Source organism: Mus caroli, chromosome 3 (assembly GCF_900094665.2).
Source record: "Mus caroli chromosome 3, CAROLI_EIJ_v1.1, whole genome shotgun sequence".
Taxonomy (NCBI): Eukaryota; Metazoa; Chordata; class Mammalia; order Rodentia; family Muridae; genus Mus; species Mus caroli.
Genome location: NC_034572.1, coordinates 139,249,285 through 139,276,829, shown reverse-complemented (window position 1 = coordinate 139,276,829; position 27,545 = coordinate 139,249,285). Strand labels below are relative to the sequence as shown.

General features: G+C 46.6%; 1 protein-coding gene across 1 annotated transcript in view; it reads left to right on the top strand.

The window, feature by feature from the left end:
- Nucleotides 1–26,304, top strand: part of Wdr63 (WD repeat domain 63) — a 57,514-nt gene extending 31,210 nt beyond the window's left edge. Inside the window, exons 15-23 of the mRNA XM_021157846.1 lie at nucleotides 901–1,102; nucleotides 2,036–2,123; nucleotides 8,650–8,810; nucleotides 9,784–9,847; nucleotides 15,790–15,920; nucleotides 19,963–20,167; nucleotides 21,744–21,835; nucleotides 23,990–24,112; nucleotides 25,991–26,304. Coding sequence (XP_021013505.1) covers nucleotides 901–1,102; nucleotides 2,036–2,123; nucleotides 8,650–8,810; nucleotides 9,784–9,847; nucleotides 15,790–15,920; nucleotides 19,963–20,167; nucleotides 21,744–21,835; nucleotides 23,990–24,112; nucleotides 25,991–26,134 — 1,210 coding nt within the window. The 3' untranslated portion in view covers nucleotides 26,135–26,304. The remainder of the gene's footprint in view (nucleotides 1–900; nucleotides 1,103–2,035; nucleotides 2,124–8,649; nucleotides 8,811–9,783; nucleotides 9,848–15,789; nucleotides 15,921–19,962; nucleotides 20,168–21,743; nucleotides 21,836–23,989; nucleotides 24,113–25,990) is intronic.
- Nucleotides 26,305–27,545: the final 1,241 nt, after the last annotated feature.

Below are 27,545 nucleotides of genomic sequence, written 5' to 3'. Positions count from 1 at the left end.
GAGAGTCATGGCTTGAGTTCAGCCTGAGCTGTATGGAGAGTTTTTTTTTTTTTTTTTTTTTTTTTTTTTTTTTAATCTTTGAAGTTGGATGCAGTGGTGCACACCGTTAGCACTTGGAAGCAAAGGCAGGATGATCTGTGTGAGTTTGAGGCTAGCCTGGTCTACATACTGAGTTCCAGGACAGGTAGAGCTGTGTAATGAGACCCTGACTCAAAAATAAACAAACAAAAAGCAAAAAAACAAAAATTCTTTGACCCATGTAGAAATAATGACACCTTGTGCTAGGGGAGTAGACAGGCGCAGGCGCTGTGAGGCCCAGGAGAAGAGGCTGACTACTTTAACAACCACCATTAAAACTAGACATTTTAGATAGATGAACTTATTATATATATATATGAGTCACATCTTAATAAAGCACTTATATTCCTCTTTAAAGTCATCAGGTACAAACTGAATCCCCGTGCATTACCATCAAGACAAAGTAAGTCATCAAACATCCCTAGTAATCCTGGTGTGATTCTCTGTACAATAGGAAGCACCATGCTGGGGGGTGGGGGTGAGCTAGTGTTCTGGCTTCTCTTACAGAGGTCCCAGGTTCAGTTCCCAGCACTCACATGACACAGCTCCCCCTCTGGGAATTCTGGCTCTCAGAAATCTGAGGCTTTCTTGGGGTCTCTCTGGATATTACACTCACATACACAAAGTCACACACAGCCACACACAAATGCAGTTAGTTAAAAATCAAACCTCTGAGAAAGCAGCGCTCAGAAAGGCCTTGCTTCCTAAAAACACTCAGCTCTAGAAACATTAAGACCTCACCATTGTTTCGCATGGTATCCGGACACTGCATCTCTTACTCGATCTTAATTTTAAAGAATAATAACGTGATTTTTCTTTTAGCACGATTTGTTTTTGGGATATCCGACCCCAAAAACCTGTAGTCACATCTGCAGCTGCAGCCTCAGCAGCAACCACAGTCACCAACAACACAAACTCCCAACAACCACCAGTAGAGAAGAAGAAAGAAGAAAACATTGACATTCCCTTTGATGTGCCCTCGACTTTCTTGCACCTAGATCTCTCCTGGAAACCCCTGTCTAGAGTAAGTAACATGGGCTCTGCTCCTCCCTATACACCATACACGTGACATAAATCACACCAACGTACCCGCCCTCCAATTGAAGAATGGCTTGAGTTGACACAGGACCACAAGATCCATGAATTCATTCATTCATTCATTCATTCATTCATTCATCATCCATCCATCAAACTCCTTGACTTCTGGTGACACCCAAACCACAGTGACCTTGGCTGGGATTGATACTTCTTGCGTAAGTGAGCCACAACTTACAAATAGCCCTGTGGTGATTCTTCAGCTTCGTACTGATTTCTTGAAGATTGGCAGCTCCTCGGGTGGGCCCAGAAAGGCTAATTGAGTTGTGAATAGTTGAAGCAAAACAAATGAATACGTAAATGTACCAAAGAATAATTGCATGGCAAGTGGGTAAACAAATATCCAGAAGGAGAAAACTGGGGAGCGGGCATAGGGGAAGAAACCTAAGGGCTGTTTATCATTCTAGCCAGGAATACATGATGCAGGCGCAAGGCCACAATGGTCATTCAGGGTAAAGTATGTCCCTGGTGGGACCTGCAGCCATCCAGTTAAAAGCAAGCTCCCTTCCTGAGCCTTTATCTTTACCTTTAAGAAAAACTTAGGGAAGAAGGCAGGCAGCCCCTTGTTCATTATCTTATGCTGTAACTCATGAAGATGAGTTTTGGAATACAATATAAAACACATAAAGAAAATAGCACTTTGGGGTTGGGAAACATGTCCCCAGGCAGGCTTCCCTTGGTAGCTTGGTTATAGAAATAAGAACTGGGTGTTTTTCATGGGGAAAAACAACTGGGTTAAAGGGGGGGTGGTGGAGTGATACATGGTCGGTTTCTAATGACCTAGAAGCAGAAGGGACAGGCACAAAAAAAAAAAAATCCCAGGATTTTCTAAGAATGTCTTTCTTTTATTTTCTTCCAAAAGTTAAAACTGTCTAAGGGTGATACAAGTTTAGACCACTGTCCAACCAAGCTGAGCCTGGGCGAAGACCCTTTTCTTTGCAAAATACAAGGTAACTAAAGCGTCTTTGTCTATTACAAGGGTGTCTTGGAGCTCTGCTATCCATTTATGTCTAAGGTGAGCTCCCTGCTAGAACTCTCTGGTTCCTAAGAGCGCAATGAAACCTCCACGAAAGTTTGTATCTCTTTAGGAGAGAGACAGCTTGTACTAAAACCATCAGGACACAGATGGCAGGCACATCAGAATCCTGATGCAGCTCTGTAAGCACTGAAAGGGTGTCTCTGTGTGTCTGTTCTGTTTCCTACTTTTATTGGTCTTGAACTCCTAGACTTGAGTAGAACTTCTCCCTCGGTCTCTGAATTAGGTAGTACCATGGGTATATGCCTCCAAGGCAACTTCTATATGTTTTGAAGCCTCATGTCATTGGCTGCGAAGAAAGAGATAGTTTTCTTCAGGTGTATGCCCACTCTTATGTCGACCTTGCCCTAATGAATGGTTCTATAGAATCCTATACATACATGTGGGTAGCGCTACCTGGAATCAGAGTGTAATAAAGAAAAAAAAAAAGGACATAGCATAAGGTTGGGAGGTGCTCAAAGTTGAGGGATGGGCAGTGTGCTGGCTAATTTTATGTCAGTTTGACACAGTTTAGAGTTATCAGAGAAGAGGGAACCACAATTGAGACGATGCCTCCTAAGAGAGAACTATAGGCAAGCCTGGAGGACATTTTTTTTTAAATCAGTGATTGGTTGAGGAGGGTCCAGTCCTTTATGGATAGTGCCACTCCTGGACTGGTGGTCCTGGGTTCTAAGAAAACAGGCTAAGTAAGCCAGTGAGCTGCATCCCTCCATGGCCTCTGTATCATCTCCTGCCTCTCGGATGCTGCCCTGTTTCAGTTATTTCCCTAACTGCTTTAGGTGATGAACCATTATATCCAAGGGTGAATGGGATAAATCCTTTCCTCCCGAGTTGCCTTTGGCTGTGGCATTTTATCCCAGCAACAGTTAACCCTAAAAAAGACAGGTGGACAGGATCGAAATACATTGTATACATGTATGCATATAGGGTTGAACTACATAGTATACATGTAAGACATGTTCAAAGAACATAAATACAATAAAATTTTAAATTAATGAAGCCCACCTAAGGAACGTGTACTGTTCAAAGAATAAGTTTACTGAATGAAGTTTATCTCAGGCATAACATAATACAATATGAAACACAAAGAAACAAATTTCCATAAATTAAAACTTCTAGTTGGCATAGTTTCACAATGCCATGATAAATCAAATGAATGAAAAAAAAAAGAAAAAGAAATTTCATATTTTAAATCTAGTTTGGCTCCATCCGTGTTCCTTTGGAATGTGATTGAAGGGTACATCCAAGCTCTCAAACCCCTCAAAGGAAAGGATTGCTGAGTGTTCAACTGGAGAGCAAAGCACACTAAAAATATACAAAAATTCCCATAAAACTAAGTAATAATTGAAGTATTGTCAGATTCTTGCCTTGCCTCCAAAGATTTCTGTTGTAAAATTTCCAAAGTTTGGTTAAACAAAAGGACATCTAAGAAAAAAAGTGGTTTTTTTTTAATTAAATTTTTAAAAAAATTCTTTTTATTCATTCACTTTATAGCCCACTCAATGCCTCACTCCCAGTCACCCCCTCCCACAATCCTTCCCCCATTCCTCCCTTGCCTTCTCCTCTGAGCCGGTTCTTCCCCCCAACCACCACCACCAGGTATCCCCCCACTGTGGCACTTCAAATCTCTGCAAGGCTAGGCACATCCTCTTCCACTGAGGTGAGACAAGGCAGCACACACACACACACACACACACACACACACACACACACACACACACACACATTTGTTTTTTAAATGTAGGTAATGCCCAGCTGGAGCAGAAATCTTTAGGCCTGTGCTGGAGAAAAAAGGGGAATCTAGATTTAGGGGCATTTTTAAAACATAGCACGTTTGTTGTCCCTTGGTGTCCAAACAAACATTTTAAAGGAACTACAGAGTCTTCTCCATCACAGGCTCAGATGTGATTCGGGGTCATGACCTCGACTTCAAGAAGCTGTGTACAAGGCTCAATCAGCTAACAAAGCAGGGATACTCCCATCTGTGAGGGGCGCGTTCCAGCGCCTACTATTCCCAGTTCAAACCCCAAAAGCACAGATGTATTTCATAAGCGAGACAAAGCAAGAAGTTAACAGTCCTGTTAATAAAGTGTGGGAATAATAAAGTGTGGGACTGTGTCCTGGAATAAAGGCTCGGTGAGTCACAACTGTGCCCTGGAATAAAGGTTCCGTGAGTCAGTCCCTGAAAGTCCTGGATTGTGCTTCCGGGTTTTCACTCGAGAGTGTTTCCTCGGCCTCTGTTGAGCACGTCCAGACCACCAGCATCCTGCTTTAGGACTCTGGGACCTTTAATAAGTTAAAGGTGGGAGAAGGTTGAAGGAGGGGAGTGCTGTCAGTCGAGCTCAAGTCCTTCGGAAGCCTGTCTGAGTACCAAGGCATCTAAGCGGCTGACAATGGGCAGGTGGCGTGCGCAGCATGGACGCACCGTTCCCTGGACAACCCATACCCTAGCAGCAGCTAAGCAGACAGCACGAGGTCTCACTGCTCTAAGGAGGCTGCCATACAGCCCAAAACTCAGAAGTGCTTCATTTCTAGAATTTTCCATTTGCTGTTTCCTGACCTCAGCTGCAGAAAGTGAAACCACAGATGGCGGAGGCTCCTTCCTGGATTCCAGTCTCCTTGTCCTAGCAACTGCTTAGGGAAAGAAAGATGTGTGGTCCTCTGACTGTTGACTCACACGTGTCTAGTTCTCTTCACTTCCCTTCAGTGGTTGCTTCAAGGATTTTGCAGTTCTGTCTTTAGACACATAAACCCTTCCTTCTCTTTCTTAATTTTTTTTCTTTCATGAACTTAGGGCCTCACACATGCAAGCTGCCCTGTGCAGTCTACATTCAGTCAACACGTATTTCTTAAACTCCCCCCAAAGGTCCTAGGCTCTAAGAACACAGTATTGGAAAAACAGGTCTTGGGACTGGAGAGGTGGCTTAGGCCTCATGAGCACTGACCGCTCCTCTGTAGGATCCCGGTTCCACTCACAGCGCCCGTGTCAGGTGGCTCACAACTCCCTGACTCCAGCTCCAGGGACTCTCCCTCTCTTTTGGATGTGCACATGCTTAAACACACATAATTTATAATCAAAAATATTTTTGAAGATAAGTCTTTTCACAGACCTAATATTCTGGTGGGACAGATAGAAAATACATTTACATGCACTTAAGGAAAAGCCTCTCGTTAAAATAAGCAGCTTATACAACACCCTTATGTTGTCAAACATGAAAACATAGCATCCAAACATTTTCTTTTTGCACAACGTGATTTTATCTATTACTCTTTTTTTAAAGATTTATTTATATGAGTACACTGTCGCTCACTTCAGACACACAAGAAGAGGATGTTACAGATGGTTGTGAGCCACCATGTGGTTGCTGGGAATTGAACTCAGGACCTCTGGAAGAGCAGTTGGTGTTCTTAACCGCTGAGCCATCTCTCCAGCCCCTATGTATTACTCTTAAAGAAAAGCATCTGGGATAAATCAAAATAGAAGGAACAGACATGTTCCCAGCAGAAACACAAGCAGGCCGTACAGAAATTCATGCTGCAGGCAACTCCATGGGTTCAGAAAGATCTGTGGCTTCCGGCCTCCTGTGTGAGTAACCAACCTTCGTAATTTTATTAGACACCACCTGAGGTTTGGACACACCGCCAGCCGAGCACCCATTCTGGCCAGTCTCGGATCTGTTCATTAGAATGCACACATAACTTCCCTAAGACATTTTGTCTATTGATTGGGACATTTGATTGCCTGGATTCCTTGGACCATGGCGAACCTGCCCCATTTTTCTGGTACTCTGTCGCCACCTAGTGACCAAGGACTCCCCCACCGCCACGTCACACACACACACACACACCCCACCCCCCGCATCATTTTAGTATCAAAAATAGTTCATGGTCCCTGGACATAATCTAGTAATCTTTCAAAAGTTCTAAGTGTATTACTTTTTAATTAAAATATTCTTCACATAATATAATCATGGGTTTCCGTGCCCCAGCTCCTCCAAGATATCCCCCACCTCCACACCCACCCAAATCCACACCCTTGCTTTCCTATCTCATTAAAAACAAAAAGCCAACTAGAACAAACCAGACTAGGAAACAAACGAACGAACAGAAAAAAGGTGCTAAAGATGTGTGTGTTGGGGGGGGTGTGTATACAGGCATAGACACACAGAGAAATCCCATAAAAACACAAAATATGAACTCATATAAGAAGGCCTGTAATGTTAAAACAAAAGATACAAAAGGCAAAATGAAACAACACAAAAACAAAAACCCACCTAGACAACGCATAAAAAAAGTCTCCAAAATATCCAATAACACTCTGTTGAAGAAAACTTTATTTTTTTCATTTGTGAGCAGTTGTCAATTGGAAATAGCTTCTGGGTTGGGGATGGGAGCTTGTGTCTGCTTCCCTTCTCCGCACTGGGATCCCATCTGGCTTAGCCCTCTTCAGTCCCTGTGTGTGCTACCACAGTCTCCATGAGTCCTCACGTGTATCAGCCCTGCTGTGTGTAGAAGACCTTGCTTCCTTGGGATTTAATGAGGAATCTCACTCAGAATTGAGTGTTCCACAGCCTCGCACTCTGCACATTGTCCAGTGTGGGTCTTTGTATTTGTTCCCACCTGCTGCAGGAGGAAGCTTCTCTGATGATGACTGAGCAAGCCACTGATCTATGGAGAGAGCGGAATGCCATTAAGAGTGATCTTGTCCCTTTCGCAGAGCAATAGTGTTTGTTTTCTCCCTAGGTCCCTGGCCCATCTAGTCTCGGGTTCTTGGGCAATCAAGCAGTGTCAGACACCGGTTCCATCTCACGAGGTCCACCTTAAATCTAGTCAGATAGTAACAGGTTACTACCACAACATTTGTGCTGCTACCGCACCAGCACAGCATGCAGGCAGAGCATCACTGGTGGACTGGTTTGTAGCTGGGTTGGTGTTTACCTTTCTCCTCTTGTAGCATCCAGAGCATCTTCCAGTACCATAAAATCAGTCAGTAGGGGTGAGGGCTGTAGGTAGACACCAGCTCGACCTCTCCATGAGAAAACTGCATGTATTTTAATGAGGAAGGCTTTAGTCTAATAGCTTTCGAATTCTTTTAGAGCAGCCTTCAGAGACTGCCATATACTTTTTAAGCATAATGATTAAGAGTGGATTCTGGTGTTGATGGTCTGTGTTTTAAAATCTAGTTTATTATTTGACCAAATAAATGATTGTGCCTCTATAATTATGCCTTACCTTATCTCTATCCTGTCTGGGGAAAAGGTGAGAGGATAACAGAGGTAGCATTGTACATATACATTAATAGAGAAATATACATGATTTAATGCCTGGCTTGTAGTAAGTGTTCAATAAAAATTAATTGCAGAAATTACTAACACCAAAGACTGAAGCTGTGTGGTACATAATAAGAGCTTTGAAGTCATTAAATATCCAAGGCTATCCCACTCAAGTCAGAGTAAACACAATAGATAGGAATATTTTTCTCTGATCTCTTCAACTCCATAGCATGAAACGGTTTTATTGAGCCACCAAGATGGTTTGGCAGGTACGTGCTTCTAGCACAAGCCCAAAGACCTGAGCTTGATCCTCGGAATTAATGTGCTTAAAGGAGAGAGAAGACGTTTAAATTCGTTCTCTGATTTCCCTCTTGCTGTGCACATGTGCATGCACATACACACCCACATTTTTAAACACCCCACTATTTTTTGATGCCTGTGCCTTCCTAAGTATTTGTGTGTCTCCTGTCTTCCCCTCTTCAATTTCTCCTTACCCGACTCAAAGAGAACAAATGAGCGGCACATCAGGTTAATATAGGATATGATTCCGTTTTTAAATATGTATTCCTTTTTATGCATATGAGTGTCCTGCTTATGTGTATATATGTGCGCCTCATGTATGCTGAGTGTCCACAGAAGCTGAAAGAAGTCATTGACTTAGCTGGTCCTGGAGTTACAAATGGTGGTTAAGTGCCACGCAGATGCTGGGACCTAAGCCCAGGCGCTATGGAAGAGTAGCAAGTGTTCTTAGGCACAGAGCCACCTCTCCAGTCCCAGGATACGATCCATTGATTACAGAGCCTGTTTTATGTGTAGCCACAGAAAATCCCCTAGGGAGAGAAACCTATCTTTGAAAACCGTGGCGTTAAATATATTTGTCATTTAATTTGCTTTTTTCTCCATTCTCCAAAGCTTAACAATATTTATAAATTGTACATCAGAAAAACTTTGCTCTAAAATAAAATGATATCAAATATTTGGAAGAAAAGTCCTGGTATTTCGACCTTGGCTTTAATGTGTAATATACATTTTGATATAGTTGGTGGTGGTCTGAGAAAGATGAGGGTCACTGCCACATTGGGAAAGGAATGAGTGGAGCAGATGTGCGTGGAAAGCCACAGAAAATACAATGTGTATTTTTAAAGATCTGTCTCCGTCTCTAAACAGGTACGTCGTCCATCCATATTATTCTGAGAGACAAGATATTAAGTCAGATCAAGATGGTGAGGACGTCAGAAATTAACCCCTACCAAAACCTGGAAGCAGGGATAGCCAATATCCTCAAGCCGATAGAGGACTTCTGCACGAAGTTCTTCGTGGGAACAGAGGTAAAAGGGAACTGTCAGGTTTTTAAATTACACTCCCCTGTCGTGTTGTATGACCTCCACTGTCTGCTGTTTGTACGCGTTTTCGTGTTTTAATATGTTCCTTTGTATTTAAGATTTTTAACTTAGATATCTCGTAGACCTCACGTTTGAAAGTTCCTTAACAGGGGCTGAGGTTGTAACCCCGTCAACCCAGGGCTTGCCTAGTGCGCACAGGCCCGGGTCCTACCTCCAACACCACATAAACCAGGTTTGGTGGTACAGGTCTGTAATCTCCGCACTCCGAAGGAAGGTGGAGGGAGGAGGCAGGAGGAAGGGGCACATGATCAAGGTGACCTGAAACAGGTGACCTGACAAGGAGCCTCTATGTTTTTGCTGTGCTTTAAGAGACGCCCGCCCGGTCCACTGCTTCTCTGCCCATGTCACCACTGCTTCGGTCTCTTCCCCATTTGAGTGGCTTTCTCTCTTCTTTTGCTTCACGTCAGATCCTTCTGCCTCCCCCTCCTTAAAATGGCCAAAGGTTTGTGCCAGACTGCGCAATACCTAAGTCTGAGGTGAGGCTGTACTTCCTCTTCCCGACTTTCAAAGGTAAATGCTAGACTGCATCTCCCCTCACCATCTTGTTCCAGGTCTTTATTGAGCCCTGACTTGGCTAAATGCTGAGGGCAAGCCGACCCAAACCTGCTCTCTCCCAAAGCCAGCAGTTACCCGTGCGTGCATGCATGCATGCGGTCTCCGCACTTCCAATGTTACTTCGTGTGTCGCTGTGTGAACACGAAGCAAACTCACTCAAAATCAAAGTCCTCTTGAAATAAAACACAGTAGCAACTTTGAGCCTTTCTTCCCTCCTGTATACTGAATTCTCCTGTCTCTAAACTCACCCGTTGCTTTTGTCTTTAAACCCTCAGTCCCAGGACAGGAACACCAGGCCTCGTGCCTCTGAAATGCATTCATCCAGATCCTGCTCTCTCTCTAGGAAGGTGAGGTGATATACACAGACTGGAAAATGGAGAGGGACTCTGACACCGGACGACTTATGGGTAAGTCTGACAGGTTAACCTGTTATTAGGAGGATCTCCCTTTTGTTTTAAGGTTTATTAGCATATGCTAATTATATGCTAATGATATTCCCTGTGACATTTTAACACACACATAAATGTAAAATGTATTTATCACCTTCAGGCCTCTTTGCTCCCTGCTATCTCCCTCCAGCTCCCACTAATGCCCTCTTCCCCCTCACCTAGTCCTTACTAATTTCTTTATTTAATAGCCACTGGGCTTGCTTGCATGGCTATGGGTTAAGGGTCATTTACAGGCGCCTGGGCTCCTTTGCCAGTGTCTACATCACTGAAGAGATGTCTAAACATCTCTTCATCAGACAGCGACCATTAGCTGTCTATAGATAGTCAGGAAGTGGTAGGGCCTGGTGAACCTCTACCTGACTAAAAATCACCATCTGCCTATAGTTCCTCGGGGCCACCGGGGGCCTCATGGGTCAGGGGACTCTCCCTTGTCCCCAGTACAGAGTATTAACAGGTCTGGCCTTGCCCAGATGTCATGCCAGTAATCACAAGTGCTGTGAGATGGAGTGTGTAATCACAATGTCTGTTGTGCAGACAGCCTTCCGCCTCCCTGCGCCCCTGCCTCCAACCCTCACATCCCTCTGGGGAGTTCCTGAGCCTTGAGGGCATTGCTCTATTTCTTAGATAATGGATGGGTATTCATTGTGGGTGTGTATGCTGCATGGCATACACACTACATAGACACTGTGTAGCAGGGCCATAGTCTCTACTCCTTTGATACACAGTAGCAGACTGGATGCCTTGGCAAGCATGGATTCCTTCTGATCACAAACATTCTCTTGAGGTCCCATCTCCTCTTACAGCCAGCTTTTGAAAGCATTTTCTTGAGCAGGACCATTTTTTTAAAAAGTCATTTATTTTAAATAAATTCCATTCCATTTTTATGCTACGGGCCAGACACTGATGACAATAGGTGAGGGTGAAGCGACCTCTTCTGACCTGTAGGGAAAGGCAAGCAAATGGCAGCATTATGGTTGTAAGCAATCAGAAAAACGATATAGAACTCGAGAGAGGGACTGTCTCTCTTGGGCCATTTTTTTTTTAACCAGCGTTGAGCTAGCTGAGTCCTAAAGGATGGATTGGAAACTCTTTGGATGGGTTGGATGGGGGAAAGCCTTCCTTGTCAAAAGAGCATCAAGGCTGAGCACATCGGAACCCAGAAGAGCAGTTAGCAAGCAGGAAGAGGGAGAACTCAGGGCCAAAGCATACCAGTCTAGAGGTCAGCTGCAGAAGGACACAGCCAGCCATCTGAGTGCAGGTGGCGAAAGGCTGTGACTGTCTCAATGAGAGTTTCAGAAAAGGAGCCTGGCAGGGGAGCGGGGGCTGGGTCAGTGGGGCTGGCTGTTTGTCAGAGGACTCCTAATAGAAGCAAGATGAACAGTCACAGTGGCCTAGTGAGAATGAGTGGGGACTGTCAGGCAGTTATGGTCACAGCACATAGCAGGAAAACATGGGAGACGTGAAGGTGTGTAGACCAGGACTTTATGGCAAATAAGATATGGGTGGAAAGGAGTTGTTTTTCATTCCTTGGCATTCAGCCCATTCCCAACAAGAAGAAGAGCTTTCACTCCAGGGCTGTAAAGACCCTTGAAGCCATCAACCAAGCACTGTGTAACAGGCAACACGGAGCCGGCCTGCCATTCCCACTGAACATTGTTTGCAGGGTGGGAGAATTGGTACACAGCCACACTGGGTTGTAACCGGTGTGCCTTATTCACAGTCTGTGGGCTGCAGATGGTTTCCTTGTGAGCTCCCACCCAGCATCTTTCATAAACACCAGGGATGTTTCCTGAGTGAAGCCAAGGCAGAGGCAGAGGCGGCGGCAGAGGGGCAGAGGGGCAGAGGGGTAGAGAGGCAGAGGGGCAGAGGGGCATAGGGGCAGAGAGAGGAGAGGCAGAGGCTGATGCAGTTACCCGCAGCTTGATCCCCTCCCACCCTCCCACCCACCCTCCCTCCCACCCACCCTCCGGCCTGCTCAACTCTCCTTAAACAGGCAAAAGAGAGAATTCCATCCTCGTAAGAAACAAAACAAAACAAAACAAAACAAAACAAAACAAAACAAAACAAAACCTTCTGAAAGGCAGATTACCCCTAATGGGATGAGTGTGGGGGCGGGGCCAGGGCCAGGGGCAGCCACATCAAATATTTCCACATGACCTAAGAGGCAAGCCAAGAACCGCAGATCTGAATGGCGAAGGTTGACATAACTGTTCCATGTAGTACACCCTTAAACTGTACAACCAGCACACAGCCACACCGGGCACTGTGCCAAGTGCTTCTCACGGATAAACTCATGTTGTCGTAGCAGCCCTGTGGGATGACTGCCTTGGGCATCGGTGGCAGCCTTTGAGCCCAGGCAGTCTGCCGCCAATCTGTGCCTTCTGGTTTATTATAATTTTCTTTTAACAACGCAGCCTGGAGGCTCTGGCACTCCATCTAATAACTTAGGGACAGCCCCATTCATTGTTGACAGTCACGCAGGTCTTCCAAAGGAAAAGATCACCACGCGATGCTATTAAAACAGAACAAAACAAAACAAAACACCAGACCTTCCCATTGGGGATGATGCCACAGCCGACCACACTCTTCTGAGAGGGTTTCCAGCCCCCAGGACAGTCCTGCTTACTGCTCAGAGTGGAGGGGAACTTCCCCAGGGGCAACCCCAGAGAGAGAAACAAAAACATCAGCAAAACAAAGCCACTCCAGTCTGGGAGTGCTTTCTGCCTTGTCAGGAACTTTCTAGACCACTCAAGAAAAGCCTGAGAAATATATGAACTGTGATCTCTTGCTTCCAATCTAAAAGAGCTACCTTTGTTTTGTTTTGTTTAATTTTGTTTGTTTGTATCCGTCTGAGCCTTACTCTATATTATGTGAAACAATGAGCTTTCAGACTGTGCCCTGACCTAAGAGACTCCATCTTACAAGCGGCCTGAGATTGCATCTTGAAGATGAAGGGTGACTTTCACAGCTTGGTGGACACTCTAATGGCATCATCTGTTTGGTATCACATCTGGTCCCACATGGCACAGACAGAGAAATGATTGTTATGGATACTAGAGATGGGACCGCTCTATCAATATACCAGGGTGACTTGGGACAGTGGGGAAATAAAGACCAATAAAACAAGATCAGGGAAACTAGCCCCAAGAACTTATCAGGCCGTCTAGACCTAAGAAAGTCTATAATTCCCTAACCTGGCTCCCATAAAAAAAAGGTGGGCACTTAGCATTCCTTAGACCCTGGCTGCCACAGCCTGGCCAAGGGCCCACAGGCAGAGAACCCCAGCTCTCCCTGGGGCTTTAGCTCAGCTCAGTCTCCTCTGCTGATATGGTTAACCAGAATCCGTGTCTTGTGGGTCCTATTCATCCACCTGGGCGGGCTTCCATCCTTCAGCACCTTCCTTAACCTGCCCTTTTGCCTCTGCAACCTGACTGAAGTATACAGTTCAGCTCTGACCCCGCGGTCTGAATCTATAGGCAGCAAGCCAGAGCATCTTCTCCTGCTTGGTTAGTCAGCTCAGCCCCCTAGACTGCATCCCCCTCAGTCTCTCTGCTTTTCAGAACCTTTGAAGCCTCTGGAACCCCACCTCTTAGCTCTTTGTAGTCATCCTGAAACCAACTGTTAATCTGTTAATATTAAAGAAAGAAAGAAAGAAAGAAAGAAAGAAAGAAAGAAAGAAAGAAAGAAAGAAAGAAAGAAAGAAAGAGAAAAGCTGCTCTCATCTCAAAGGCCATTCCAGAGCTAAATGATCATGTTCTGAAAACACAGACCAAAATTCCATATCCAAGTGTGGTTTTTTAAAAGTCCTTGAAATTTTTATAGTATCAAAGTAAAGAAAGTCATAAATCCAAGCACTTTTGAAATCCATTGTTGGAAACACCAGGGAGGTGTGTCCTGGCCAAGTGAAAGAACCTTTGCGTTGTGTCTCAGATGCTGACACACTTAGCCTTGGGGTTAGAGGAAGCGTGTGATTTGTTAAACCATTGAGGAGTGCCGGGATAGGACCCAGTCCGTCAGTTTAGAAGCAAGGACCTTGAAAGTGAACAATTCCATTTTTGTCCTCGGCCAGGAGCAGGAAATGCCCTTGTTCCCCAGTCCCTGAGGTCCAGGAGAGAACGCTGGTTTCTTATCACTTTCTGAACCAACACCTCTGCCTAGAAGCTACACCTAAGCCTATGACAAAGACACCAGTCCAGACACTCATGCCTTCTTGGGGAATAGGCTTGGGATTAGATTTCTGGATTTTCTTGGTAGGAATGGGTTACATGGGTTTCCCAATTACAGCTCTTCTTCTAAGTGGTTTTAGAGTCCCCACTCTTGAGAGGAGAATGTGACAGAAGCCTCAGAGGTTTTGACGACTGAAGATTGACTCTTTCATAACAGACTATTTCTGCCCCAAAATAGAGCCATAATTTTCTGATCTACTCCAAAGCTGGGAATCAAACCTGGAAGAGCAGCCAATGCACTTAACCATGGAGCCACCTCTCCCACCCGTGTTCAATTGTATCCCGTGTCATATCTATACCACATTGTATTTACCATTCATCCATGGATGCTCCCACCTCTCTTCTGTGGCAACTGATGTTGTGTGAATGTGGATGGACCCAAAGCCTTTCAAAGCCCTACTTTATAATTTCCTTACAAATGTAAAGAGATCTCGTTCTCCTTAATATCCCACCAGCATTTGGGTAGGCGGCAATTCAGCCCTCACATAGCATTAAAGAGGCGAGGTACAGAATAAGTTTGTGGTTGTAGCCTAGAGACACTGCACCTTCGACCCCACCAGCATACACTTCCGTGGCCGTCCCTGGAATCTGGAGTAGAGAATGAACATTCATTCAGGTTATCAGCCAGCCGTGGCAGATGGAAGGAACCCCCCCCCCCCAGCTCTAGTCCTGGTGTGCTCTGTGTGGAGAACAGAGAGGCAGGAAGACCCTGGGGCTGGGGCAGAGGCCCAGGAGAGCTCTGGTCTCATGGTCTGAACTTTACCTTCTCAGCTGCTAAGGAAGTTGCATCAAGCCAGTTGTTCTTCGTCAGAAACCAGGCCGTTCTTAGCACTTCATGTCACGCACTCTGCCTGGCAAAGCTGTTCCCATATCTTGGTTCACAAATATGTCCTGATTATCTATCCCACTACTGGACTTCATTCAAGTCACCACTGTCTCTCCCACTTATAGGACCACAGGAATCCTCACTGGGGTCCCCACCTTGCTTCCCCCTGCCTCCCACCCATTCTCCCCATAACCAGTGAGAGTACCTTTGGAATCATCAGTGGATCTGAACTAGACTCCTAAGAAGACATTGCGCTGTGGGCTTGGTCTGAACTCTTTTCCCTACAGGGCCCTCCATGGTCTGATTCTTCAGGCCCTGGTTCACATCTCACCCCTGTAGCTCCAGCTACCACAAAGACAGAGGCCCTTACTGGTCCTCTTTCCAGACTTCAGGGCATCCTTCTATGTGCACTGCTCCTTAGTACCAGAAACTTCCCAGGCTCAGCTACACTCAGACCTAAATGATTACTCCCCTGACGACTCAGTCTAAGTTAGGAGTGTCCCCTGTCCCTCTTCCTTGTAGTGGCTTTTCTTTGGTCTGCACATAGGTGGGTTTCAATTACTCCCTGAGAGATTTATTTACTGGGTATGTTTCCTTCCCACTAGATTGCCAGCCACTTGAGGGCAAGGCCGTGTCGGGCTTCTAGGTCCCCGTTGTCTAGCCATACACATGAAGACCTTCGCACATATAAACAATCCACAGATATTTGTAACTCCCATGCTGGACTTATAAACAGGTGAATGAAGGAGAACAGGGCATGGCATGGCAGAGGGTCTGAAAAAGTGTCCCCGGGGGCAAGTTTCTATGGCAGATTATGCACCCAAACTGGGCCTTGTCCACTTCCACAGCCAAGAAACCTGTGAGCCTCTACACCGTCCACGATGGGGCTGTCCACACCATCCAGAGGTCGCCTTTCTTCAATGACATCGTCCTCACTGTTGGGGGATGGAACGTGGCTATCTGGAAGGAGGAGGTCATGGTAAGTAGCCGCAGAACGGAGCAGGTGGGTGTGTCCTTGCCGCTGAGAAAGACAACAGGAACACACAGGCTGTTCCCGGATACTGCCTTTGCCTATGGGGCACTTTATAGAGAAGTGAGAACAGATGGTCTGGCTGCAGCTTGTCAGCAGAAGCACTGGAAACCTCTGAAAACACAACCACGTGTCCTTCTTTCCAGGGGGGATGTGAACACAGCAGGGCCCTTGTTCTCTGAAACCCAACCACAGTTTTTCTTGGAAATACTTACTGTGGGCGGTTCATCTGACTTGAACTCCGCTCCTTGAGGTTCAGAAGATGGAGTCTGGTGACTAGACGAAGTCCAGGGGTCGCCCAGCCTGTCCACTTTTCTTCTGCACCAGGAACATGTTGGCAGGTTCACCTCTAGACTGAGGACCCAGGGTTGCAGTAGGACTTGGTCAGGATTAAGACGGGTCCTGCTAGATAGGCGCCAGTCTGCCAAGATAAACAAACAAAAATACTGGAAAACACACACACACACAATTAAATCCAGTGAAGCGGGGGCAGATCTTTTGGGGAGAAAATCTAAATTACTATGCCCCTTCGGTGAGAAATAATGAGAATATGAAGAACCTGGAGGGAGGGAGGGAGGGAGACAGAGGCAGAGAGCATGTGTGGATCACAACTGGGGCGTACATATTCTTTCACCAAACAACAGCCGCCCTCCAGATCCCTAATTTATACAAATAATTTTAAAAAGAAACGTGTGTCAATTGCTTGTACACAGGGTGCCATTGAGTCACGCTGAGAGCTGCTTAAGTCTTCATCAGCAAACTTTCGAACAATATACTCTGTAGGGTTTGTCTTGTTCTTGTTTGTTTACTTTTCCAATAAGGAAGTTTCGTAGTTAGAGCAAAGAAAACCGGCATGATTAGCAGAAGACTTGCAGGACTAAGATCCGGGTTTGCCGATGTCTGAAAGAACTTAAAGCATGGGCACAAAAAGCCTCGGAGGTCATGAAGTGGGGGGAGGGGGAGGGGAGGGAGATGGGGAAGGGAGGGGAAGAGGGAGGGGAGGGCAGGGCAGCCCAGGCCTGGGCAGTCTTCTTGCCTCACAAGAAGTGTCTTTCCTGTGTCTGGGTTGACTTGTGGAAGACAACTGTAATACAGTCAAACTTAAACTTATCCCCAACTAGCTTGCTAATAAATGAGACTCAGACTATGGTTATTTTATTTGGCTTTGACAATTACTGGGAGGTCACCCCTGACCTACTCTTCTCACTGCTGGCCTGGCTGCCTCCCCAGCGGTGTACCCCAGATACTTGCTGTTTCTCCTGGCCATGTGCTCAGGGTCCATCTCCCCTCATGGCTGCTTCCTCTCTCTTCCCGTTCTTCCTCCTCCTCTGGTCTCTCCTCCTCCAACCAGGTCTTTCCAAACCCATCTACCTCTGATCTTTCCAGTAATTGGCTGTAGTCATTTTTTTAAAACAATAGTTTTAAATAAAGGGACAAGGTTTGCAAGATGTGAGAAGTCACCCTTAAGCCCTACCTTTCCTTTGGGTATAGCATTAAGCATTGTAATACATAGCAATAAACCAAACCGACAACGCCACACCTTACTATGTCACTGAGGACATAAGGGACTCTTGGATGTCTGTCATGGGTAAACAGACCTGACAGTGGGAGAAAGCATTTTCTAACCTCTCTTGTCTGTGGTAACTTGCCAAAGTTAGCCAATCATCTCATGGTGGAAGGATTAAAAAGATGTTTATTATAAAGGTGGCCTAGCTAGAGAAAGTATCCAAGGAGCTGAAGGGATCTGCAACCCTATAGGTGGAACAGCAATATGAACTAACCAGTACCCCCAGAGCCCGTATCTCTAGCTGCATATGTAGCAGAAGATGGCCTAGTTGCCATCATTGGGAAGAGAGGCCCTTGGTCTTGCAAACTTTATATACCTCAGTACAGGGGAACGCCAGGGCCAAGAAGTGGGAGTGGGTGGGTAGGGGAGCAGGGCATCGGGGAGGGTATAGGGGACTTTTGGGATAGCATTTGAAATGTATATAAAGAAAATATCTAATAAGAAATTTTTAAAAAGGTGGCCCAAAGTCCCTCTTCCAAACGCATGTACCACCATCTGAGGCTGTCTGTGAAACATTGGCAGGCTCTGCTGCTCATGTCCAGTGTGCAGCTCACTGCTGAGGTTGGCAGCTGCCTTTGTGCCTTTCACATCGCTGTGACAAAACACCTCAGTCATAACGTAGGAGAGGGAGGAGGTGTTCCGGATGAGTGGTGTGTGGTCGTCTGACTCTGTTGGTTCTGATCCCATGCTGAAACAGACCACCATAGAAACAGCAACACGCAGGTGGGGCTCTTCATCTCAAGGTGGACAGGAAGTAGAAGGCACAGGGCCAGCTGTAGCCTTCAATGGCATGACCTCTCCCCTCTAACTGGACCCCAACACTTGAAGTTTCCAGAACATCCCAAAATCATATCACCAGCTGGGAGCCACGAGCGAGCCTGTGGGGGGCTCGAATTCAAACCATGACAGCAGACTTATCGTTTGCTTTTGTAGACACCGGAATTGTTTCCGTGGGCAACAGGTCTCTGGCAGCCAGATAAGGTTGTGAGAAATGGCTTTACACTCTTATGTCTGCTGTCTACAGGTTTGCATAGAGGTAGTAGTCAGCACAGAGGCAGCTGGGTTAACAGGACCATCTGAAGCTACGCTGGAAAAGCAACTAAAACGGGGGGGGGGGGGGGGGAGGAGGGGAGGTGCTTGGTGTGGGCGTGGTTTATTGCTTATAGTAAGTATGTTAATTGGGTTCTCACATGACTCGGGAATTCACCTGTCTGCATGTTAAATGCCGAGGTTCCTGCCCCCAATTGGATCTAATTAGTAAATAAAGTTGCCAGCAGCCAATGCCTGGGCAGAGAGATAGAGGGAGGACTTTATTTCTTTTTTTTTTTTTTGATGTATTAATTTTATTTTATGTATATAAGAACACAGCAATTTTTAGGACCTCTGCTCACTCCAGTCGCCCCCTCGCTCCTCCCAAAGATGTATTTATTATTATTATACGTAACTACATTGTGGCTGTCTCCAGATTGCACCAGAAGAGGGTGTCAGATCCTGTTACAGGTAGTTGTGAGCCACCGTGCAGTTGCTGGGATTTGAACTCAAGACCTTAGGAAGAGCAGTCAGTGCTCTTACCCACTGAGCCATCTCACCAGCCTGAGGCAGGACTTTAGATTTCCAGGGCAAGGGAACCCAGAGAAGAAGAAGGCGGTAGTACCACCCTTGCCGGAGAAGGAGAAAATCCCCGCCTGAGAAGTGTAGGACAGAGAGACAGAGAGACTGTCAACATGTAAGAGGCGGGGATCAGGACCCAGGAGGGCTGCGGGCCTGGATCCAGGGTGGTCAGGATAGTAAGCAATAATTCAGGAATATTGGAAGGGAAAGCATGCTAGATGCACGGAGGGTTGAGTTGGCCCAGCTTAAGGCATATTAAAATAGAAGGCAGTGGTGTGTGTGTGTGTGTGTGTATGAGTGTGTGTGTGTATGAGTGTGTGTGTGTGTGTGTGTGAGAGAGAGAGAGAGAGAGAGAGAGAGAGAGAGTGTGTCCTTTGAGAATCCAGAGCATTTTGGTGGGTGGCGAGCAACTCGCTCGCAGCCACCAGCAGCACAATTTGGGTAGTGGTAATAATGGATGCAACAGTTTCTTATAAAATAACTGATAGAGAAAATAACTTGTCCTATATAAACCCCACAGCACTGCAGGCAAGACGGCGCAGACGTTAAGCTGTTCAGGGCTTATGAAGCACATTTGATCCCCAGAAACTGTGTAAAGCAGTGGGCAGGGGAGAACCAACTCCTCCAGGGAAGGGAGGTCCCTCTCCCTTCCACACAGGGGGGTGGTGACACGTGGAAGTCTCTCTCTGTCTCTGTCTCTCTGTCTCTTATTTAAAAACTAAACACAAAACTCTAAAACAAAGGAAATAAAGACTATGGTCACAGAAAGGAAAAGAGAAAAGATTTCAATGTGTCTTTTGAACTTATGTTTAGACGGGACCGCTCCTTCAAACGTGCTGCGGACCGAAAAGGTACACGGCAGGGCACTGGTCCCTGACGAGGCCTGGAGTGTTCTACATCGGCCGAGAGGACGGATATGTGGATATCTGGGACCTCCTGGAGAAAACTCACGAGCCAGCCCAGTCCCAGAATATCTGCATCACCATGATCACCTACATCAAACCCTGGACCTTCTCCTGTATGTTCACTCTAGCCCGTGGAGCAATGTGTTTGGGTGACCTAGGAATGCTCTGACATTCACCTGGAAAACCTCCTGTGTTTCCCCCCACCCCCTTCCTCCCCTCCTCCTGTCTCCTTTCTCTCCCTCCCTCTCTCTCCTGCTCTCCACTCTAACCTTTGTTTCTCCAACAACATTCTCATCCTTTCCCTTCCACCTTGATTCCCTTCGCGTGCCCCACGTGATCCAGTTCATTAGCCGTGATTCCCCAGACTGCTGGTAAGGTCAGACTGAGGCTGACTTTGAACCACGGGATGAAAGCGTCCATCCCTGACAGAGTGGTTCAAAACCTGTGCTGCTTCGGGGATGTTTCTTTTCCAGGAATATTGAGTTCTGTTTCTTTGCCACATTTTTAAACTATTGTGCACTTCAGTGATCCATGCACAGGCCATACCCACAAACAACCCGCTTCACGGGAACACATTGTTCTCTAGGGTTATGTATCTATATAAGCCTTAGACTCTGAGTTAAATGTGTGCAAATAGCAATATACTACCAAGCAAGCATAAATTAAAGGATGAGTCTACAGAAAACTAATTTATTTCCTTTTTTTTTATTTAGGGTTCACACACCGTTTGGCCCAATTAGTATTTTATTTTATTTTTCTTTTTTCTCTTTTTGGTTTTTTGAGACAGGGTGTCTCTGTGTAGCCCTGGCTGTCCTGGAACTCACTCTGTAGATCAGACTGGCCTCGAACTCAGAAATCCACCTGTCTCTGCCTCCCAAGTGCTGGGATTAAAGGCATGTGCCACCACTGCCCGGTCCAATTAGTATTTTCTGTGTAGCTCCTGTATGTCTGCCTTTACTGGAAGAAGTTTCCTTTTGTTTCCTAAAGTCCATAGATACAAGATTGACTCTTAAAATTTTTCGCAGAAACACCCCACCCAGACACTCGGGCTTCAGGGTCTCTAGAATGTCTGAGTGCGGTTTCCGGCTAGCCGTGAGGCACAACCAAAGTATGTTATCCTATCTTCGGTACAAAAGGCTGACTTTGTACCTGCGGGGTTCTGAGTGTAGGACTCAGCAATTTGAACCAGACCTTCCTGAAAATGAGAGAAGAGAAACATCGGGGAAGTGACAGAGAACAGGCATCCACACACACTCGTGCACTCGCAGGAAAACCGTGGTTGGGGCTGCATTCCTGGAACTCTCCCACGCAGGGGTCCTGCAGCTAGCTCTTGACATGTGTGCTGAGTGTGTGCCCTCTGCTCAGAGCCTGCCCCCACCCCCTGCCCTCTGTCATCCCCTGCCTCTGTCAGTCCATCTCCTTATACAGACATCCGGAGAGCAAGGCGAGGTGGTGGAGGCTGTGGAGACTCAGAGTCTGACTCTCATCTCATCAGCTGGAAAGAATGGCTGGTCCCAGTCCTGAGCATCTGACAGCTTGCCCGGGGCATGGGCGTGGGAATTGCAGCAGGCCTTCCCGGAAACCACAAAAACTAGATGGAGTTTTGTGTCTAACCTCTTGAGATGATTTTTCCCTTTGTTGAGTTCCCCCACGCACACTTTCTTTCTTTCTTTCTTTCCAATCTTTCAGCTAAGCAGCAGTTTATAGCCGTAGCTGACTATTACGGAACACTGCACATCCTAGAAATCCCTTGGACCTTAAGTCACCCTTCCTTGAATGAGGTCAGTTAAGTTGCAACTTTGCAAGTTTAATGTTGCTGGGACGTTTCTTTTTGAAAATGTACACTTGTTGATTTATTGGCGTTGGGGTGGGGTGCATGCCATGGCATACTTGTGGAAGTCAAGGGACAGCTTGCTTGGCTCTCTCCTTCTACCATGTGGGTGCCAGGGATTGAACTCGGGTCATCACACTTGGTTGGCAGCAAAACCCTGACCTGACAAACCACCTTGCCAGCCTTTGGGTTTTTTTTTTGGGGGGGGGGTTGGTTTTTTTGTTTTTGTTTTGTTTTGGTTTGGTTTTGGTTTGGGTTTTTCGAGACAGGGTTTCTCCGTGTAGCCCTGGCTGTCCTAGAACTCACTTTGTAGACCAGGCTGGCCTCGAACTAAGAAATCCGCCTGCTTCTGCCTCCCAAGTGCTGGGATTAAAGGGGTGCGCCACCATGCCCAGCTGGGAGGCTTTTTAAAAACTAATTAATTAATTAATTTTTTACACTCCATATTTTATTCCCCGCCCTCCACCTCTCCACCCTCCGACCGTTCCACATCCCACACCTCCTCCCCTTGGGGCAGATCTTAAAAGTGTGTTTTAAATGTTGGCACTTCTGTTTTACAAGAGAATGAGAGACTTATTTTAAATAGTATTTTATTTTGGATAATATTTTAAATGTTACACAAAAAAATTTTTATTCATTTTATTTACTTTTTATTTTAAATAATAAAATAGTATGTTTTAATCATATGAATTAGATAGTTTGATGCTAAGGAAAATAACCAAACAGGAGATGGGAAGGAAGTCAAGGGGATGAAGGGCAGACTGGGCGGAGAACTGACATGGGGAGTCGGTATTTTCAACCGATAGCTTTAGCTCAGTTGACATCTACACACACATCATCCTCCCAGCCCCAGCACATTGCCAGCCCCCCATCTGAACCGACAATATTCTGTTCGCCCCAACCTTACCCAGACCACCCAAGCATTCGGAGCAACACCGAGCGAGAATGGGGGTTTAAAGGGACCAAAGAGTAGAAAAACATAAATGTCCATGCCGCTTAAATATACAGACTTATACAGGCTTATACAGACTGCAATCTGCTGCGAGCCCCAGCGCTGGCCCAGCTCCTGCTAGGCATCAGGCGGGCCTGGACTGCCTTCCTTCCCCAGGGGGATCGATAATGGTTTCTCTGCTAATGTCCGTAGGACCCAGGGCCAAGTCCTCTGGGGACCAGAATTCAGCGCCGCCTCTAGTCCCTTTAAAGGGGCTGTAAAGATGGCTCAGCCAGCCAGGCAGTGGTGGTGCATGCCTTTAATCCCAGCACTTGGGAGGCTGAGGCAGGCGGATTTCTGAGTTCGGGGCCAGCCTGGTCTACAGAGTGAGTTCCAGGACAGCCAGGGCTGCACAGAGAAACCCTGTCTCAAACCCCCCCCCCCNAAAAAAAAAAAAAAAAAAAAAAAAAAAAGATGGCTCAGCCATTGAAGACTTTGTTGCCACTCACAAGTCTCCATAAATATCTTTATCTGAGTTTACCATGTTCAGTTGAGGGTATGCAACTTTAGTCTCCAAAATAAGAAGGAAAAAGGGTGGGGAGAACAAATTTCTATATGTCTATTATAAAAAAACGGCAGGGTTTTACAGTTCTCTCCTCCCAGCTATAACTGTTCCTGTCCTAGGGACCTGCAAGTCACAGGGACCTGAATGTAACCACAGAAGCATGGACGACCTTCAAACCACAGTCACCTAAAGCTCTCAAGGGCCCCCCCCGGGGGTGGGGGGGGGCTGTAACTCCCATGGAGGTCTAAGGACCCTTTCACAGGGGCCACCCAAGACGATCAGAAAACACTGATATTTACATTATGATTCATAACAGTAGCAATATTACAGTCGTGAGGTCACAATGAAAATAACCGTATGGTTGGGGGTCAGCACAACGTGAGGAAGAGGATTGGAGGGCTGCAGCGATAGGAAGGCTGAGGACCACTGGCCTGAAGGGTGGGTTGTTTTCTGTCATTATCCTTCCGCTATGGTTAAGAAGGTGGTCGGTGTCATCAGGCGGCTGAGGGAGATGATGTGGAAATCATAGTTGCAGAGCAACGGCCATTGGAACAGGGGGGCGGGCATCCCTATGGGCTGAGCTCACCGTGGGCCCTTGTTTCTGACAGGTATCGAGTGTGAACTATTACTTTGAGAGAGAAGTGAGACACCTGGAATACGTCCAGCAGCGCAAAGAAATCCGTGAGCAAGAAAAGATAGATATGGCCCAGGAACTGGTGAAGAAGAAAGCGGTGAGTGAACTCTCCGGATGAGAGTGGCCATCCTCTCTCTCCCACTTGGTGGCAGTGGCAGTGCCTTGGGGCCCATCCCACGAGAGTCCAGAGTGCTCCCTAGGCTTATGCCTTTCTTCCGGGGGCATCAGAATCCTACAAGACCATGAGTGAGACCCACCTGTTGCGCACACAGTGAGATTCTATCACATTTCTCTCTGCTTCTCATGTGGGGGGTGTGTTCTGGGTAGTAAGAGCGTACACAGCTCACATATGGAGTCCAGGGGGTAATTTACGGGAGTCAGTGTCCTCCTATCAGTAAATCAGGTCATCAGGCTTGGCACCGTAGGCACGGAGCCATCTCACCAGCCCTGATATATAATGAGATTCTGTCCAAGTCCTCTTTCTCTAATTGACTGCATTTCCTAAGTCCTTTAGTATAGATACAGAGACTCACAGATGAATTCTTGCGTTGTGTGGAGTTCTTATGTCTGGCGAGTGATGTATTGAAACTCGCCATACGAAAAAGACCAAACAAAGAGGTTAAAACATGGGCTGAAATCCCACAGATCTGGAGCAAAACTTCCATCTTGGCTGAGCTTTGGTTGTCCCATCTGGAAAATGGGAATACCAACAGCCACCTCTGGCGATTGCTAGAAGGCTTTCCGCTAATGTGATCGTCTGCCATCAAGCAGTTGCTACAGCAACACAGCAGCTGATAGACGTGGGGGAAAGGTGTGAGGGGTGGTGCTGTGACCCTGAGACAGAGAAGTGGGGAACACATCCATCTTACACCCAGCCAGAAGAGAGACATGACGCTCTACAGGCCCCGCTCCCCTCTTTTCAGCCTCTCTCTGTGGGTCAGACCCTCCATCATCCACTGGACTTGGGGACTTTTAGATACTATATAAACTGTTCTCCTCGAGGTCTTATCCGAGTCTCTCAGGTCTGAATTTCTGTTTCTCGTTGGCTTGCCCCACCCCCACCCCACCCCTTTGTCACCACAGTTTCCTAACTGCCCCTACCTGTGGTCCCTTCATAGCCAACAAGCACATGGTGACCTCCAAAGTAAACTTCCAGGTGAGCCCTGTTCTCCATGAGAAGTGCCAACGTGTGGATACTGTGGCATTCTGCGCACTTCACCTATTAATAGATACAAACTGGCACAATCAAAGCACAGGGCTCATTTCAAAAGCCACCATTGGTGGCGACAAAGGATACAGAGATCCCAGTAAATTAACTCTCTGTCTAGTCCCACGGCCGCAAACAGATTGGTTTAGCTTTGCTCTTGTGGACACTTACAAACACTGGTGTAAGTGCACTGACGAGAGACTCTCTACACCAGCAGTTGATCCACCACTGCTACGAGTCTAAGCGCAAAGCAGTTCTGCAAGTCATCGACTGCCCTCCAACCACACAAGGAAGGCAGGACACTGGGGAGACTGCAGGAGGGGTTTGCTTGTTGGTCTATAGCAGTGGTTCTCAACCTGTGAATGGTGATCCCTTTGGGGGGCCATGTAGAACATCCCTTTCACAGGGGCCGCCTAAGACCATCAGAAAACACAGACATTTACATAATGACCTATAACCGTAGCAAAATTATAATTATGAAGTAGCAACCAAAAATCATTTTATTTATTTTTTATGAGGAACTGTATCAAAGAGTCACAGCAACCAGAAGGCTGAGAACCATTGCTATACAGAGACATCGTGAAGAGCATGGTTTTTGCAGTCCCCACTTCTCCAGCACATCAGGCTGCCCCTCCTGTCCATCTGTCCTCTACCCTCACACAAGTCCCTTCTAGGGAGCAGCCACATCAGCCGTTGAAAAACCCCAGCTCCTTCTCCTTCCTTCTTGGTTTCTAAGCTTAGAGAGCTGTCTTGCTTGTCCCCACCTAGAAAATCTATCAAAAGACAAAAGAACAAATGGAGGCCGAGCTGAAGTTGGAATACGAGAGCTATCTGGATCTTGAGAAGTCTGTCCTCTTCACCCTCGGCCTCAGCAAAGTCTCAGAGAGGAAGTCCTACTTGGATTCACATTAGCAAAGACTCGAAGACAGCTCCTGGGGGACCCCGCTGGCCTTCCCTCTCTTTACTGAGTGTGCGTTTTATTTTATGTAAGGTAAGATAGCAAACTGATCATATATAGGTTTATTCGTAAATGCTGACTTTTATGTAACTGGCATTAAAACAATTAAATCCTATCAAATCTATTTCAGTCTCGTGCTGAGCATTATTGAAGTGTATGCAGAATGCGGACATCTCAGTAAGGACATACATTTCCTCTGCCAGTGTCCCACAGCTGCGGACACCGTCTCCTCCCCAGATTGTGGTCATGCAGACAATCCCCCAAACCCAGGCAGAAGCAGAAATCAAACGCTGTTTCTTCCCATCACATTGCTTTTGGTCACCTCTCCAAAAAGGAATGTTTCCCCCAAGCCAGTGCACAGGCGGAAGGGCTGTGTTCTAAACACAATACTCACCAACGAAAACCAGAAGCGTATTTTCAAAAGGATAATATTGGGGCGGGTTCAAAAGGAAAACCTGGGTGGATTTATCCAGGAAAAGAAAATTGATCAACAGTAGAAAAGTGAGTCAGAGACTGAGTAGACAGAGAAACATCTGCTAAGATACAACGTTCGGGGCAATGGCACGTTCTTAGCAGCTACAGAGAACACCTTCTTTACCTGATGAAGGGCATCAAAAATACTGCTTAGCCCAAGGCAGCTTATTAAAAGAATGCACTGAATTTGGGGCTCACAGCTTCGGGGGGGGTAGAGTTCGTGAACATTGCACTGCAGCAGGGAGCAGTAGCTGAGAGTTCACCTCTTGAGACACAACCATGAGATGGCATGGCGCACCTCCTCCCACAAAACCATGCCTCCTAATCCTTCACAAACAGTTCCACCAGCTAGGGACCTAGCTATTCCATCGTTAGAGGCCTGTAGGGGCTATGCTCATTCAAACCACTACACTGGCAAAGAGCTGGGAGCGTTCATTAAGATGTGAAAGGACACTGCACTCATTTAACCAGCACAGGAAAAATCGGTGCAGGAGAACAAGGAGCCACACACGAAACTCCCATCACCCCACCCACACAAGGAGGGTGATTTCAGTTTGTGGGGGGATTAGCAGAAGGGCTAAGCAGGAAGTCGACACAACCCACTTTCTCTGTGAGAAGATTAGGAATGGATTAGAACAGAGAGTCACCTGGACAGAAATCCTCTTAAGAGGTTCAAGAAATCCTCTTAAGAGGTCATGGGTACCTGTTCTAGGTGAAAGATGAGAAGGCCCTGGATGTAGAGGATAGAACTGAGAGGCCCACTAGACGGCAAAGGGAAGACAGAGAACGGAGCCACAGCTCACAGGTCGGGTTAGCAGAGGAAAGGAGACTCTGGAATCAGACTGAGACGGGCGCGCCCCCAGCTGCGTGCTCAGACTGAGACGGGCGCGC